Source organism: Callospermophilus lateralis, chromosome 9, assembly GCF_048772815.1.
Source record: "Callospermophilus lateralis isolate mCalLat2 chromosome 9, mCalLat2.hap1, whole genome shotgun sequence".
NCBI classification, from domain to species: Eukaryota; Metazoa; Chordata; class Mammalia; order Rodentia; family Sciuridae; genus Callospermophilus; species Callospermophilus lateralis.
The window spans coordinates 7669921-7686687 of NC_135313.1; the positions used below are offsets into that span (position 1 = coordinate 7669921).

Here is a 16767-nt window from a genome sequence, read left to right on the forward strand (position 1 = left end):
TGCGGGGCGGGCGCTCCGAGGCTAGAGGGAAGGAGAAGGGATCAGGAGCGGGAGCGAGGGGGAGGGAGAGGCCGGTCAGTGTCTGGCCGCTGCCGCTGCTTGCCAGAGGTCTCCAGGCCCGGCTGCGGCTCCTTCCTCGACTCCTGGGCACGGTCTGCGAGGCTCCGCCGGCTAGTGTGGGAGAGCCGCGGGCGGCGGCCGCCGCATCATGTCAGCCAAGGACGAGCGGGCCAGGGAGATCCTGAGAGGCTTCAAACTGTATCCGCCCGGGAGCGGGGCGGGGCCGGGAGGACTTGGGAGGCGGCCGCTCCCTGAGGAGACCGGCCGGGGCGGGGGCCCCCGGTGGGCACCCGAAAAAAAGGGCAGCGAGAGCCGCCAGGAAAGGAACGGCGTCCCGGGCCCCGGTGGGACCAGGCGCGGGCGGCGGGCTCAGGGGCGACCTGCGGAAGGAAGGGGACGATGACGGGAGCCTCAGGGGGTGGAGGCGGAGGAGTCCCGGGACGGGCTGCAGAGGCTCCGGCGTCGGAGACCGGCGTCCAGCAGGCCAGCTGGGTTCGGAGCTCCGGCCGGGACCCGGAAGCCGGGAGGGGCCGCGGCCCGCGGGCCAGGGCCGAGGGGGCGCGGCGGGCTGGCCTCGGAGACTGGAAGCGTCTTTGGCGGGAAGCCCACGGGGGAGCAGGGAAAAGTGACTCTGAGCGAGTGACCTTGTGTTTGACACATGCAAAATGCTATGTTAAACTCTGTCAGTCCCCACCCTACTCCACCCCGTCTGTTTCCCCAACTTCTTTCCCTCACTTGTGGCGTCTCGCAGGGCTGTAGTAGCCGAGGAAGGTGGGGAAAGAGAAATTATTAACTCTCTCGGCCTTTAGAGACGTTGGGTGGTCACTGCTTCTCTCAGCTCAGTTTTCGTTCCAGCGAGATGAGTGAGGACGGTGAGCTTGTGTGCGGGATGCCTTGAGGTACTCTGGTTTGCATGAGACTTCTAGTAAAGGGAACTTCGGGCTGGCATTGGTGTGGCTGCAGCTAGCTGTAGTGGAGCTGTCCAGCAATTGTTCGATCGTGGTGAAGACCCGGTAGGTAGGACGTGGTAGGATATGGAAATCATTGCCTCGGGCCTGTTGTGCGCTTTTGCAACCTGCTTCTCCTTCATATAGCAAGGAAGTTTTGTTTTTCAATGGAGTGTTAGTCTGTCACCCTAAGATACCGACAGAAAAATACGATCTTGTGTATTCCAATTTTACGATCTCCTGCCGACCTTAATCTCTTCTTACATCCCATCTCTACAGTATAGACCTGTCTTAAATTCCTCTCTTAGTGAATTGCTGTCATCCCTTTAGGGTTCCTCCCCTCAAAGGTTTAGTAAAGCACTATTCTCTGAACTGCCTGTTTCTTCCCCAGGAAATTTTAACTGCTTTGTCATGTTAAAAACCAAGTTGGTAGTAAATTTTAGGATACAATGCAAAAGTGTACACAGGATGTACAAATGAAATATTACAAATAAAAACTGACCCACTATACTTTTTTAAAAAAACTGAAAGCTGTATCATTTTTGTATAGACTGTCATATTTGTGATAAACTTTCAGTGCTTTAATGTAGTGAAGTTTAGTAACTGACTTTTTCATAGTTCCATGTATCTTTTCTGTTTCTCTTCATAACAGAACCTTTAAGTAGATAAGGATAACCAAAGTGTTAGAAAGCTGTGGCATGCCAGGTAAGGTGGCACAAGCCTATAATCCCAGTGAATCAGGAGGCCGAGGCAGGAGGATCCCAAGTTTGAGGTCAGCCAAGGTAAAACACCCCTAGGCTCAATCCCCAGTACCAAAAAAAAAAAAAAAAAAAAAATACCCACACCCTATGGCATGATTTTATTTTATTTTTCCCTTAAGCTATTTACATTATTTAAGTTGTTTATATTGTTAAGTTATTTACATAATTATTTATTATGCTATGAATGGTAAATTAGATACTATGGAGTATTGAGAAATTTTGGAAGCAAAATTTTTGTCTAATTGTAAGTAATATATTACTGAAAAAAAAGAAATGTTTCCAACACTTTTTTTTTTTTTTTTGAGGGGGCTACCAGGGATTGAACTCAGGAGCACTCAATCAATGAGCCACATCCTTGGCCCTATTTTGTATTTTATTTAGAGACAGGATCTCACTGAGTTGCTTAGCACCTCACTGTTGCTGAAACTGGCTTTGAACTTGTGATCCTCCTCCCTCAGCCTCCTGAGCTGCACAATTACAGGCATCTGCCACCCCACACTGCTAACAACAAAAGGTTTCTGAACATGGCAAAAAAAGGAAAGTTTGAACTTCTTACCTTCCATCTTGGCTCTTGAACCTATTCAGAAAGACGCTAAGGGGCAAATATGAAAAAGAGTAGAAAACAGACCTGTTGTTAGTCCACTAGAAAACAGAACTGTATTCGCCCACTAGAAAGAAATGTGAATTAATCAATTTCATGATGGTGTTAATGCATCAAGAAAGTTTGACCTGAATTGACTGAATCCTGAAGCACAAGGGAAGCAAGGCATATAGAAGTGTGGGAACAAGAGAGTGCCCATCCATCATACAGTGACCTTTGTTGATGTCTGAGGATTAAGAAAGAAGAGGCAAACAGAAACATTTAAGATTTGATCCTACTTTCATGGAATAATAATAATGTGTTAGTAAGAAACCACAATTATTGTCCACCCATTACTGGGTAAATGTGGTTTACGTGAACTTTCAGAGCGTCTGTCTCTTTAAAAATATATATATATCTTTTTGTAGTTGTAGATGGGCAGCATTCCTTTATTTTATTTATTTATTTATTATTTGGTGCTAAGTATCAAACTCGGTGCCTCACACATGGTAGGCAGTCCACTACTGACCTACAGCCCCAGACCTTAGAGTGTCTGTTTCTGTAAGAATCATTTTTGTTACTTTAAAAAAAGGGAAAATACCCTTATGTTCTCTCACCTCAATTTTCCACATTTCCTATGTGAATCTTAAATTTTTGCAAATTTGGACAACAAATGATATTTTTCTTTAATTTTTATTTTCCTGGATCCCTAGAGAGTATGGTATAGTGGTTAAAAACTATACTGGAGTTTACAACACGGTGCATACCTTTAATACCAGCAATTCAAGAGGCTGAGGCAGGAGATTGCAAGTTTGAGGCTAGCCTTGGCAATTCAATGAGACCCTGTCTCAAAGTAAAAAGGTGGTAGAGTGTGTCTGGGCTCAATCCGCAGTACCCCCCCAAAAAAAACTAGGTCAGGAAACTGTATTGTCTGCATTAAAATTCTAGTCCGCACTCCTAGTTGTGTGTCCCTACACAATTTCCTTAAACCTCTGCCTCAGTTTCCTCATGTATAAAATAGAGGTGATACTAGGACCTGACTCTGGGGCTGTTGTGAGATTAAATGAGTTGATACCTAAAGCATTTTGAAAAACACTTGATGCATAGTAAGCATTATGTGTTGGCTAATATTATTACTGTTGTTATTAGAGAAGTTGCAAGTCTCATATTTGTCATTTCATTTTCTTTTGTGAAATGCTTGTTAATTTTGTTTTTGCCCATTTGACTTATTTTTCTTGTTGCTTTGTGGGTGTTCTTTTTATTTATTTATTTTTAGTTGTAGTTGGACACAATACCTTTATTTATTTATTTTTATTTGGTGCTGAGGATCGAACCTAGAGCCTCGCACATGCTAGGCAAGCACTCTACTACTAAGCCACAACCCCAGCCCTGTGGGTGTTCTTTATAGATTTTAATATCAGTCATTTGCCTGTTATGTTGCAAATACTTTCTCTCAATGTAAAATGGTCTCCTTTTAAAAAAAATATTTAATTTTTAGGTGTAGTTGGACACAATGCCTTTATTTTATTTACTTATTTTTATGTGGTGCTGAGGATTGAACCCAGGGCCTCACATGTGCTAGGCGAGCACTCCAGCCCCAAATTGTCTCCTTTTTTCATTGAACAGAATTTTAAAATTATTATTTCAAATTTATTAATATTCTTCATTTAATTCTATGGTTACTTCATCTTTTCCCCATTGTTTTGAAATGCTCCCTTTGTTATAAACCAAATCTCCACAAGACATGGGTTTGTTATAAATATTTCTGTTTCATTGATCTATTTGTCTTATGCCAGAATGCATTTTGTTTAACTATAGCTTTATAGTATAATTAGTATAGTTTATAATAGAAAGAATTGGTATGTCATAAACAGAGTATGTGTGTTAAAGTCATATTATGCTGGGTTCAGTGGTACACACCTGTAATCCCAGCTGAGACAAGAGGATCATGAGTTCAAAGCCAGACTCAACAATGGTGAGGCACTAAGCAGTTCAGTGAGACCCTGTCTCTAAATAAAAAATACAAAATAGGGCTGGGGATTTGACTCAGTGGTTGAATGCCCCTGAGTTCAACCCCAGTATGAAAAAAAAAAAAAGTCATATTATAAGCTCCATATAAATATTGGTGTTCCTTTTATTCACACAGAATCTTTCTCTGTAGATCTTTAATGAGTGTGAATATCATATTGCATAAATCAGGTATAGTCTGAGATAATTCAGTATTTGTGTGTATCTTAAGTTATTTCGAAAATAAAATATTTGGGGCTGGGTTTGTGGCTCAGTGGTAGCGTGCTTGCCCAGCATGTGTGAGGCCCTGGGTTCTATCCTCAGCACCACATATAAATAAAAATAAAGATATTGTGTCCAACTAAAAAATAAACATTTAAAAATAAATAAATAAAATGTTTTGCCACGTGTGGTAGTGCATGCTTGTAATCCCAGCTACTTAGGAGGCAAAGGCAGGAGGATGGCAAGTTGGAGGCCAGCCTGGGCAATTTATCCAGATTCTGTCTCAAAATAAAAAATAGAAAGAGTTCAGTGGTAGAGTACCCCTGGGTTCAAACCCCAATACCACCCAAAATAATATATTTGTTAGATTTCTTTCTCATATCACTTCCAGCCCATCCCACCCCATTCCTTTTTATTTATTTTTTTTAAATTAATTTTTATTGTAGGTTGTTCAAACATTCCTTTTTAATTCGTACACATCAAAGACTCGAATTTCTCTCTTGTTGTTAAATTATAAATCAAAGTTATGAATGAAATGTTACTTGGGAAACAAATGTGATTGTTTTGTGAGTTTTGGATTTGATAATTTTAAGCAGCTGATATAGAGATTGTGAGTCCCAAAGTCTCCCATTTCATTCATTAAACAAGACTATTGGGTGACTGTTATGCGTAGGGCCCTCTGCACTTGAAAGGATATGAAAATGAGTCTCAGTTCCTTCTTTATCTATATTTAGAAGGGATATCTTCCAAAGCACAATGTATTTTTTAAAGTAATGTTCAATTTTTCTATCATAAACCCCAGCACCTAGAATGACCTTTATTAATATTTTAATGTAGGCTTCCAGTGTGGTTAGTGTTTATTATATTTGTTTTTTGCCTTTTTCTTCCCTTCTTATTTTTTGGGGGGTCAGGGTGTACTGAGGATTGAACCCCAGGGCCCTCTACCATAAAGCTACATTCCCACCCCTTTTTATTTTCATTTGAGACTGAGTCTTACTAAGTTGCCCAGGCTGCCCTTGAATGTTGAACCTCCTGCCTCAGCCTCCTGAGTTGCTAGAATTATAAGTGCGCACCACTGCATCTGGCTGTATTTGCTTTTATAAAAATGGATCTAGAGCCAGATGTGGGGGTGCACACCTATAATCCTAGCAAATCCCGAGGCTGAGGCAGGAAAAACACCAAGTTCAAGGCCAGCCTTAGCAACTTAGCCAGGCCCTATACAACTTAGCAAGATCTTTCCTAAAAATAAAAAGGGCTGGGAATGTGGCTCAGTAGTTAAGCACCCCTGGCTTCAATCCCCAGTACCAAAAATAAATAAACAAGTAATGGAACTAGAATAATGTTTTGTAAATTACCTTTTCACTTAATAAGTTTATCATGTTCATAATTTCCAAAAATGGTTATTGTGAATTGTTTCAATGCCATACATTCATCATAGTACTCTTATAGTAGCTTTCTAATATAGTTTATAATGTACTGTTTTGCCTATTTGAATTACTTTTTCAATGGCATAAATACATATCTTATTACATTAATATCAAGAAACCAACAGACTGTCATCAGAAAGGATTATGTTTTTATGATTTCATTATCTTTAATCTACCTGGAATTTGCTTTGATAGATGGTATGCAGTAGTGATTTAGCTTTTTTTTTTTTTTTTTAAAGCTTAACTAATAGTCTCTCTCTCTTTTTTTTTTTTTTAAAGCCATGCTGGGGATTGAACACAGGGCCTCATACCTGCTAGGCAAGTACTCCACCACTGAACTGTGACCCCAGATCTCATTTATTTATTTACCTATACTCCAAATATTAATGTAATATCCAGAATATAAATGGCTGCCTATATATCAATAACATAATTATTTAACTCAAAATGGGAAAAGGAGCCAGATATGGTTGCACCCACTTATAATCCCAGTGAATTAGGAAGCTGAGGCAGGAGAATCACAGGTTCAAGGCCAGCTTGAGCAACTCAGCAAGACCTCTGTCTCCAAATAAAAATTTAAAAGGATTGAGATTATAGCTCAGTGGTAGAGTACCCCAATACCAGACACAAAAAAAAAGGTGGCGGGGGAAGATATGGACAATTCCCAGAAGAAACAAATAAATGAAGGAGCTACTCAGGCTTATCAAAACAATAGGTTATCCCCTAATTTCAAACTTGACAGAAAGTTTAAAGATTGATAATATTCAGGGTTGGCAGCTTTTCATTCTCATTTTCTGTGTGTGTGTGTGTGTGTGTGTGTGTGTGTGTGTATCTCTATGGAAGGTAGTTGGTGCCCATCAAAACTTACCATGTAACTACAGGGGAGCATGGGACACAGTGATTAAGAGCGGGAAGAGTGGTAGGCAAGCAGTCCACTACTGAGCTATAGCCCCAGACCTTAGAGTGTTTCTGTAAGAACCATTTTTGTTACTTTAAAAGAAGGGAAGATATCCTTATGTTCTCTCACCAACAATGTTGACAATCCTCAATTTTCCACATTAACTATGTGAATCTTAAATTTTTGCAAATTTGGACAATAAATGGTATTTTGCTTTAATTTGTATTTTCCTGGACAGGGTGTGGTGGAGCAGGCTTGTAATTCCAAATGTTCGAGAAACTGAGGCAGGAGGATCATGAGTTCAAAGCCAGCTTCAGCAATGTCGAGGTGCTAAGCAACTCAGTGAGACCCTGTCTCTAAATAAAATACAAAATAGGGTTGGGGATGTGGCTCAGTGGTTAAGTGCTCCTGAGTTCAATCCCTGGTACCTGCCCCCCTCAAAAAAAAAGCACAGACAGTTAAGGTTCAGCCTTGCTACCTCCACATAGTGCCTCTCAGTGGAGCACTCATGCTCTTTGCACCTCTATATCCATATCTCATACCTCTGAGGGTTGTTATCATAATTAAATGAAATGAAATTTTTAAAATGCTTTGCATAATGGTACCTGGCACATGGTGAATAATAAATAATAAATGGTTAACTACTGTTAACCATTCTATTAATAATTATGAATGATAATAACTATAGTGTTAATATTTCCATAAAACCACCTATTTCTCTGGGATGTAACCAGTTCCTTGATGCTACTATCAGATTTTCTTACAAACATTTGTTTTGCTTTTGAAGAAATGACTCAGTTTATAAACATTGATATGTACCTGGTGTTTATATTGTTATCTAGGAAAGACTCTTAATCTAATTTATGGCAGCTTGACAAAAAAAAAAAATAGTTCAGAAGCTTTCTGAAAGCACTTCTCTTTTTTTTTTTTTTTTCTTTTCCTCTCCCATGGTTTGGTCTTAGAACCCAGATATCCTTTTTCCCATAACACTTTGAAGTTTGATTTTTTTTTCAATATTTATTTATTAGTTTTCGGTGGACACAACATCTTTGTATGTGGTGCTGAGGATCGAACCCGGGCCGCACGCATGCCAGGCGAGCGCGCTACTGCTTAAGCCACATTCCCAGCCCCTTGATTTTTATTTCTAGTCTAAAATAATTGGCTTTACATTTTCTATTCACTTAGATTTCCTAATTAAGATAGACTGTTCAACTTCTCTTGAATGTCACTATTGCCTTATACTATTGCCTTGGTCAGGTGTTAGAAATGAATTTGAAGTTTATGATTTTCCTAAAACAGTTTTATCTGTCAACCAAAGTACTTGGAGAGCAGCCAAAACATACCACTCATGCAGCCTTAAAAACTGTGGTCACAGGTCATCTAGTCATGGATTCCAGGTAGATTATGATTGTTTGCTTTTTTCCCTCCTGCATGAACTTTGAGAAGTTGTTATTATTATCCTAAATAGATTAAATTAATATAATGCCCTATTGATTATATTACTTAGGATTCTTAAACAGGCATTCCTACTTTTGCAGTTTAGGAAGAAGTTGGGATAAAATTCAACATTTTTGATCTTCTTCAGACCTTCTAAGTTTCTTTCCAGGAGTGTGTCATATGGTTTGTAGTGAAACATGATAATAACTTCTGGAATAGTGAGGCAGAATTCTGGTAAGACTGTCATGGAAAAATTGGGTAGTACTGTTACTGTATTTGATAAAGGACTAATGGTGGTGCTAAGGCTTGGCAGCTCTAGCTTCTTATGAGTTTTGACCTCACTTTTCCCCCCACAGGCCTCATTTGTGGACATTCTGTGTCCACAAATTCCCATTTGGAGACGGGATTTGACTTCTGAATTTGTAGACCTGTCCCTATTCCTGAGCTTTAACATCATAGGAAGGAATATTAAAGGTCATCTTGAGTAGTAACCTGACAGTTCTTAAACATTGCTTGAATGCTTAAACTCAATTTGTCAAGGTTTCAAAAACAGCATTCTTTGTTTGCCTTTGACCTGCTGATAATTTTAAAGCTAGGAGGAAAAGAAAATATATTTTCTTAAAGTCTGATATGCATAAAGATATCAGTGGCTTGGACAAAAGAAGCATCCTGTTTCTGGCAAAAAGGTGATAGTCTCACTGTAGGGGTACACACAGAAGCTTATTTAATCTGCAGTGACGCAGCCAGGGCAAAGTGGAGCTGGTTCAGAGAAGAGGTGCTTGAAATGTGCTAGTAATTAGGAAACCCAGGGGCCTTTAGCCTAAAAATGAAAATAGTTGTTCAAAGGACAAGGGTGTTCTTTCCTAAATTTTAAAAAACTGCTCTAAAGGAGAGGAATTAAATGTATGTGGTGTTGCTCTCAGAGGAAGTATAAGACTCAGGAATAGAAATTATAGGAATCAGAGTTTAGCCCAATTTCTAACTATTAGAGTTACCTGGAAAAAAAAAAAAAGACTTTTTCCAATAAACATTTTAGGCAACAGATGAATGCCCGACAATCCAGAGTGTTGCAGAGGGAAATTGTATACATATCAAATGTATATATATCAGAACAGGTGATCTCCAGAAGGACTCTAAGATCCTTTTCCAATACTACAATCTTTTGATTTGGTTGACAACCTTTCTTAATTGATAAGAACTCTTTCCAGCAAGTATTTCTATTGACGTATGTTCCACACCTAAAATAGGCACAGTTTTTTTGTGATGTAACTAAAGAATATAGTCTGGTTTCCTTTTTGTTTTTAACCAACTCTTTTCCTAGTATTGATGAATTATCTTATTTAGTGAATTTTGGATACACTGATTCAGAGTCAAGAGGAGCAATTATTGCCTCTGAATCTAGATAAAGGGTAGAGAATTAAACCTAAATAGCTCTGATATAAATAATGCTATTAATTTGGTCACAAGAAGAAAGGGTGTGGCCTAATAATATCTGGTATTCCAATTGTTTTTTAGGTTTTCAAAGCACTTTAGTACATTATTATGTTATTACAACAACCCTTTGTCTTTACTTTATAAATGAGGGAATTGAGGATCGACATTTGATAAAGGCAAAACCTTATTTAAACCTTGTTTCTGTACAAAGTCCATATTTTCCATAATATATTATGCGGCCTTCCTGGGGAATCTATTTTTGATACCATATCCTTGATTTTTGAGTCAAAAATTTTCCTCATTATTTAAGTCACAGATTTATTTTTCACTTGAAAATTATTTTCTTCCATTATAGCTATAAATCCTATACTATTTTTAGTTTTTATTCGATTCTCAGATACAAGAGGCAGGGCCTAGCCTGGGATAAGGAAGAATAATTTAGCAATTCATTATCTGCAAACAAGAGACAGTCTCCCCAAAGTAATTAAGCAGCAAAAGGTTGTTTTCTTTCACATTTTTTCCACGTGTAGTCAAGAGATGATCATTTACAGGAATCTGATTAGCAACTTTGATCATAATCAAACATACTAAAATCTAATAAACACAGGATTGTGAACCATTATCCAGTTAAGTTATTCACATAGTTTATTCCATGAGGAAGTGGTCTCAGATAAGCAATTCAGGTCATCTCATAGGATGAGGAGAAAGAATGTCTTACACCCTTTGGATCTCGCACAAATAAGTGAGCATTTCCTGGCATTTCAGATAGACAATCCTACCTGTGAGCAGCTTAAGTTATTTCAGTTTCATAATGCAACCTTTTCTTTAAAACTTCTATGAAAATTATCAAGTGAAAGTATATTGAGTGTGGATTTTGGAACCAACTCTAGGGTTCCTGTTACACAGTGTTACATACTTTTAGGATTAGTTTTAAAGTTTCTTGAAGTATTTATAGATTGAGATAAGAATCTAGCAGACCCTCCTGAGAACCTGAGCACTTTCATGGAATAAGAAGTGAGAAATGTCACCATAAGCCTTAATTACTTTTGAGCCATCTTCTATGTAAGTATTAAATAGGGAGGATCCAGAAGAGCTAGGTTCTAGTCCTAGGGCTGTCATTTACTGGCAGTTGTTTCAGACACTTTTTAAGATAATCTGTAAGTGGCAAATCACCTGCTAAATCCAAGAGATATAAATAAATAAACTGGTTTCTGTGTCCAAAGGACATTTCTTGTATAAGGGAGAGAGAATAACAATCAGAATACAATGTGATAGGGGCCTAGCAGTAGATATTAAGTGCTATAGAAACAGGAAGAATGACTAGTGCTGGGGGCGGTGTGGAAGACTTCAGAATTGTCATTTGAATAGTACCATGAAAGATGAGTAGGTGTTAAGTAGTTTAATCTTTTAAGTTACTGAGGAGTTAGAGAAGAAAAATAAGTAATGACATGAAAAATGAGGGAGGAGAGTGTTTCAGGAGTGAGTTGGAGTCAAGAGTGAGGAAGAATGGAGGATCAAAAACAAGTCCTTGAAATGCTGGAAATTTTATTCATTCAACAAATATTTAAGAATATACTAATGGGGCTGGAGATGTGGCTCAAGTGGTAGCGTGCTCGCCTGGCATCCGTGCGGCCCGGGTTCGATCCTCAGCACCACATAGAAACAAAGATGTTGTGTCCGCCGAAAACTAAAAAATTTTTAAAACAAAGAGTGCACCACCCTGGCATAAGATGTATTTAAAAAAACAAACAAACAAAAAAAAACAATTGATATTTCAGGGAACAAATTAACTATAATCTGCAAAAATTAGAAAATGAATAATGAGAAAAGAAAATCATCAGGAATCAATTTCTCTTCAAGAAATCTGGTGGCCTAGGAAAGCAGAGTTTAGGGGACTAGCTTGAATGGGTAAAAAGATTAGGAATGGGTATATAAATCAGTGGTAAGCACTTGCCTAGTATGCACAAGACCCTAGGTTCCATCACCAACAATGCAAAAAATAATAAAAAGGGAAATCACTTTTTAAGTTGTCACTTTTGCACAAGTCACTTATTCTGTAAAATGAGGTTAAAGCTTGCCCCATCTGATTTACAAAGATGTTATGAAATTTGAATGACATAATGTATGTCAACTCATTTTAAAAACCATAGCTCCTCACCAGGCACTGTGGTACATATGCCCCTAATCCCAGCAATTCCAAGAGGCTGAGGCAGGTGGATAGTAGGTTCAAAGCCAGACTCAGCAATTTAGCAAGGCCCTAAGCATCTTAGCTATGCCGTGTCTCAAAAAATAAAAAGAGCTGAAGATATGGCTCAGTGTTTAAGGGTACCTGGGTTCAATCCCTGTACAAAAAAACAAAAACAAAAAAACTTAAATGCATTATTGTTATTATATTGTTACAGTCATTTATCTCTGATGTAAAATTCATGATTGGGTCCATTTTACAAATTTGTAGATTTCATATTTCAGGGTGACAGAAAAGCCAGAGACTTGATAATTTTTTTTTTTAACTCTAGCTTAGACATCTGAACATCTTTTTTCACAATTCTGGTAAGCAATTGGCCATGGAGTGACAACAGAAGAAGCCCCCTAGACAACACTTAAGTCCCACTTGAAAACTAAAATCATCTTTGGCTTTGCTTTTGCATGTTTTTAAAGGATTATCATTTGAGAAAGATGTTTTCCCTCTCAATAATATAGCATTTTTAAAAAACTAGGTGAAGCTTAGGAATCTCTGAATGTAGATTTTGATAAGATTCAAGGCAATATCCAAGTGCCTCCAAATAACATGAAAGAAAATGCCCTTTGGGAGAAAGGCCCCTGGGAAAGACCTTGTATTATCTCTTCTTCAATCAAGAGGTTGGGAAGCAAAGGAAAATGCAGAGTCTCTTAAGAATCCCTTTGGTTGTCTCTCCCAGTTTGTTTCTGACCAATTTCAAGCACATAACTGCTCACAGTAGAATAATAGACATACTAGAAAAAGAAAGATTTGTTTTATTGTTGACTTTGCTAGTGAGAAGACTGTGTTACGTTTCAAATGGTGATCTCTTTCTCATTACTAAATTACTTACCTCCACTGTTTCCCAGGCCAATTTGGATTTTTATTGTACCCTTTCCAAGCATAGTAACTTTGCCAGGGCCAGAGTATCATTTCGTAGGGATATCAACCACTGATTACAGTGCTGCATATTAAGTTTCAAGGATACTGAAACCTGGGTTCCCAGGGATCCATTTATATTTTCTCACCTTGTCTCTCATAAATGGAACATCACTGAGAAATAATTAAGTTGGAAAGTATGTTTAAATGTCTGCGAATTAGAATTGGGTTTTTTTTGGTTTTGGAATTTCTTTTTTTTTTTGGTTCCATGGATTGAACCCAAGAGTGCTTAACCACTGAGCCACATCCTCAGCCCTTTTTATTTGTTTATTTATTTATTTATTTATTTAGAAAGAGTGAGAGAGAGAGGGAGAGAGAGAATTTTTTAATATTTATTTTTTAGTACTTGGCGGACACAGCATCTTTGTTTGTACGTGGTGCTGAGGATCAAACCCGGGCCGCACGCATGCCAGGCGAGCGCGCTACCACTTGAGCCACATCCCCAGCCCAGCCCTTTTTATTTTTAATTTTGAGACAGAGTCTCAGTGGCTTAGAGTCTTGCTAACTTGCTGAGGCTGGCTTCAAACCTGCAATCCTGCCTCACCTTCCCAAGCCTCTAGGATTACAATCCTGTGCCACCACTGGCTAGAATTGATTCTTAAAAATGTACAAAAAGCTGGGTGTTGTGGCATATGCCTGTAATCCCAGCTTATTCAGAGGCTGAGGCAGGAGTATTACAAGTTCAAGGCCAGCCTGGGCAACTTAACTTAGCAAGACCCTGTCTCAAAATAAAAAGGACTGGGGTGAAGCTCAGTGGTAAAGTGTCCCTGAGTCAACCCCCTACCACAACAAAAGGGGGCAGCTAGGTACGTAGTTCAGTAGAACTCTTGCCTAGCATGCTTGAAGGTTCAATCCACAGTACAGCAGAAGGAAAGAAGGGAGAGAGGGAAACAAGGGAAAGAAAAAGAAAAGAATGAACTAAAAGACATCATCCTGCTCTGTATAACCAAGACTAGCACAGAAGAAACAGGAGAATTTTAGCAGAGGGGCATTTGAGAATTAATGAAGGTAGGAGTGAGAGAAGGAAATGAATTCAGAAACTGAACAAGGAGGGGAGACTGAGAGGAGAGAGATCATAAAGGGATAGTGTTGAAAGACAAAGACAACAAGAAGAAAATGAAAAAAACCACAACCAGAAACTGGGAGAGCAAAGCAAAGAAAGGCATTTCTATGATGAAAATAAATGTTCAGAATGCCACTAAATATAAGCTCCCTTTGTTTACTGCTAGTCATTAAAGTTGCTGCCACCCCAAAGGAATAAGAAGGGAGAAGTTTTTCTTTATGCCTATGACCTTGGTATTGAAGCTTTGCCTGGTATTGAAGTTTTGCCTGCATTGCTCTGGTCTGCCATGGTAGACATTAGCATATATCATTATGTGCTTAGTCAGCCATTTTGCCTGAAAAATCTATTACCTTGAAATTACTCAGAACCACATGCCTGTATATAATTTACAAGTATTCTGCCAAGTCATGAATTCAAACTTAATGCAGAACAGCCTTTTTTTATTATGAAAAATTAATTATTTTGATTCTCACATTGGTTTCACAGTTACATATACATGCAATATAAACAAAAATTGTACACCCTAATGATGTTCAGTATATTATAGGTCAATTTTACTTCAATAAGTATAAAAATGAACTATTAAAAATGTTAAAGGTCAAGTAATTTTCCTCAGAGAAGTCCTCTTTTAACTCCTTTTCATCATGCCCTGCCTATCAGGCATCATGTTTATATAATTCAAATTAATTTTTTTAATTTTTTTTATTAGCTACACATGACATTACAATGATCTTGGTGATTCATACATTTGAATCATTGGGGTATAATTTCTCTTTTTTCTAATTGTACAGATTGCAGAATCACTCTGGTCATTAGAGTCACCTATATACACACAGCAATCATAATGTCTATTCTATTCTGCTGCCCTTCCTTTGCAGAACAGCCTTTTAAATCTAATGTTTTTACATGCAATTCAGCTGCCTGACTTTGCTGTTCTCTGTAGGGGGTGGATTTGGTTTGTTTACTTGTTTTTGCTGAGAACCAGCTCTAAGTTGCCCCTTGCACAGGCTGTAGAACCTAAATGAGCAGCTCCCCTGCATTGCCTTCTAGATACTCTTCAGTAAGACTTGTTTTATGATGCTTAACCTGAAAGAGAATTCTAATCAACCCTTAAAACTCAGTGTGGTTCAACATGTATTTGAGTGTCCATTATGTGCTGAGAAAGATAAATACTACAGTGTCAATGGAATTTGACTTGCAAACTTTAGTGTACATAGTACACCCTGGTAAGTACTACCGTAACAGATAGCACTGGAAAGTAGATTGGATAGCAGGGCCTGGACTCGGTGTCTTCCTCCTTCCAATAATCCTTGATTTGCCTTCTTGACTTTTTCACCTCAGGTTTGTAGCAGTTTGTAACCTTTAACCTAGTTGCCTGTGATTTCCTGTTTATCAAACTGTCTTTTTCTCAGCTCTACCTTCCTATTTTACCCTCCTCTCTTATACTTTTAACCTATTAGTAATTCACTTTTTCAAAAAATTTGTATTTTCCAAACCTACTTACAAAGCCTAAATTTTATATGTTCTTCAGAAATGTGAATGTCTGAGCCGGGCATGGTGGTGCATGCCTGTAATCCCAACAGCTCTGGAGGCTGAGGCAGGAGGATCACAGGTTTGAAGCCAGCCTCAGCAACTTAGCCATTTGTAAACAACCTAGTGAGACCATGTCTCTAAATAAAAAATAAAAAGGGCTGAGGATGTGGCTCAGTGGTTAAGCACCCTTGGGTTTAATTCCCAGTACCCCCCCCCCCAAAAAAAGTTTATGTCTGAGTGTGAAAGGATTTTTTTGTTGGACACTTATATAACACTAAACAAACCTTGTCAAGAGCAGAAGCCGTGGAATAATACTGTTTAAACTATCACTGATGAAGAGCCCAGTTTTAACTTCTAATTCTTTATGGACCAATATTTTTTAAATATAATAAAATAAAGTGAATTATTACAAAGATAACATACAAAATAAAAGTTTAAAAAATTGTTAGAATCCACAAACAAATTACTCTGCTAAGTTGACATTAAAAATTTTAGGAATAGATAAACTCTAGATAGGGCAGAGGGGTGGGAAGGAAATCGAGGGGGCAGGGGGTTAGCAAGGATGGTGGAATATGATAGACATCATAATCCATAGTACATGTATGAAGATATGAATTGGTGTCAACATACTTTATATACAACCAGAGATATGAAAAATTGTGTTGTATGTGTAATAAGAATTGTAATGCATTTCACTGTCATTTAATTTTTTAAAAATCAATTTTAAAAAAGTGAAAAAAAATTTAAATATTAGCCAGGTGCTGTGACACATGCCTGTAATCCTAACTACTCAGGAGGCTGAAGCAAGAGAATCACAAGTTAGAGGCCAGCCAGAGCAATTTAACAAGACCGTGTCTCACAAAAATTTTTTAAACAAATAAATAAAAAGACTGGGGATGTAGCTCAATGGTGAAAGCACTCTGAGTTCAATCCCTCATGACACAGGGGAAAAAAAAATGTTTTAAACACTGTCACAGATGTGCAAATGGATTCATATTAATCTAAATATGTATAGACTACATTCTGAGTAGTACAACAGTGGAATCCCCAAAATAATCTGTGCTTAACATGTAGTACTTCTATATGTGTTTGGGAAATAAATAGTGAGTGAGATGGTTGGCAAGATTATAATTATGGGCAAGGCAAAAGGACAGTAGAGGCTCTTTGGAGAGCTGGAGGGAAACGAAGGTAAGGGAAGAAGGTAAGCAAGCCTTCATGTAAAACTTTTCCCATTACTCACT

General features: G+C 38.3%; 1 protein-coding gene across 2 annotated transcripts in view; it reads left to right on the forward strand.

Annotated features, from left to right (window-relative positions):
* Positions 1–33: 33 nt before the first annotated feature.
* Pde6d (phosphodiesterase 6D) overlaps positions 34–16767 on the forward strand; it is a 52417-nt gene continuing 35683 nt past the window's right edge. The window contains exon 1 of one of the 2 annotated variants that reach the window (XM_076865921.1): positions 34–258. In XM_076865921.1, coding sequence (XP_076722036.1) covers positions 209–258 — 50 coding nt within the window. In that variant the 5' untranslated portion in view covers positions 34–208. Of the gene's footprint in view, positions 259–315; positions 377–16767 lie in introns of those variants that run through there. The other variant, XM_076865922.2, reaches the window with a different exon arrangement.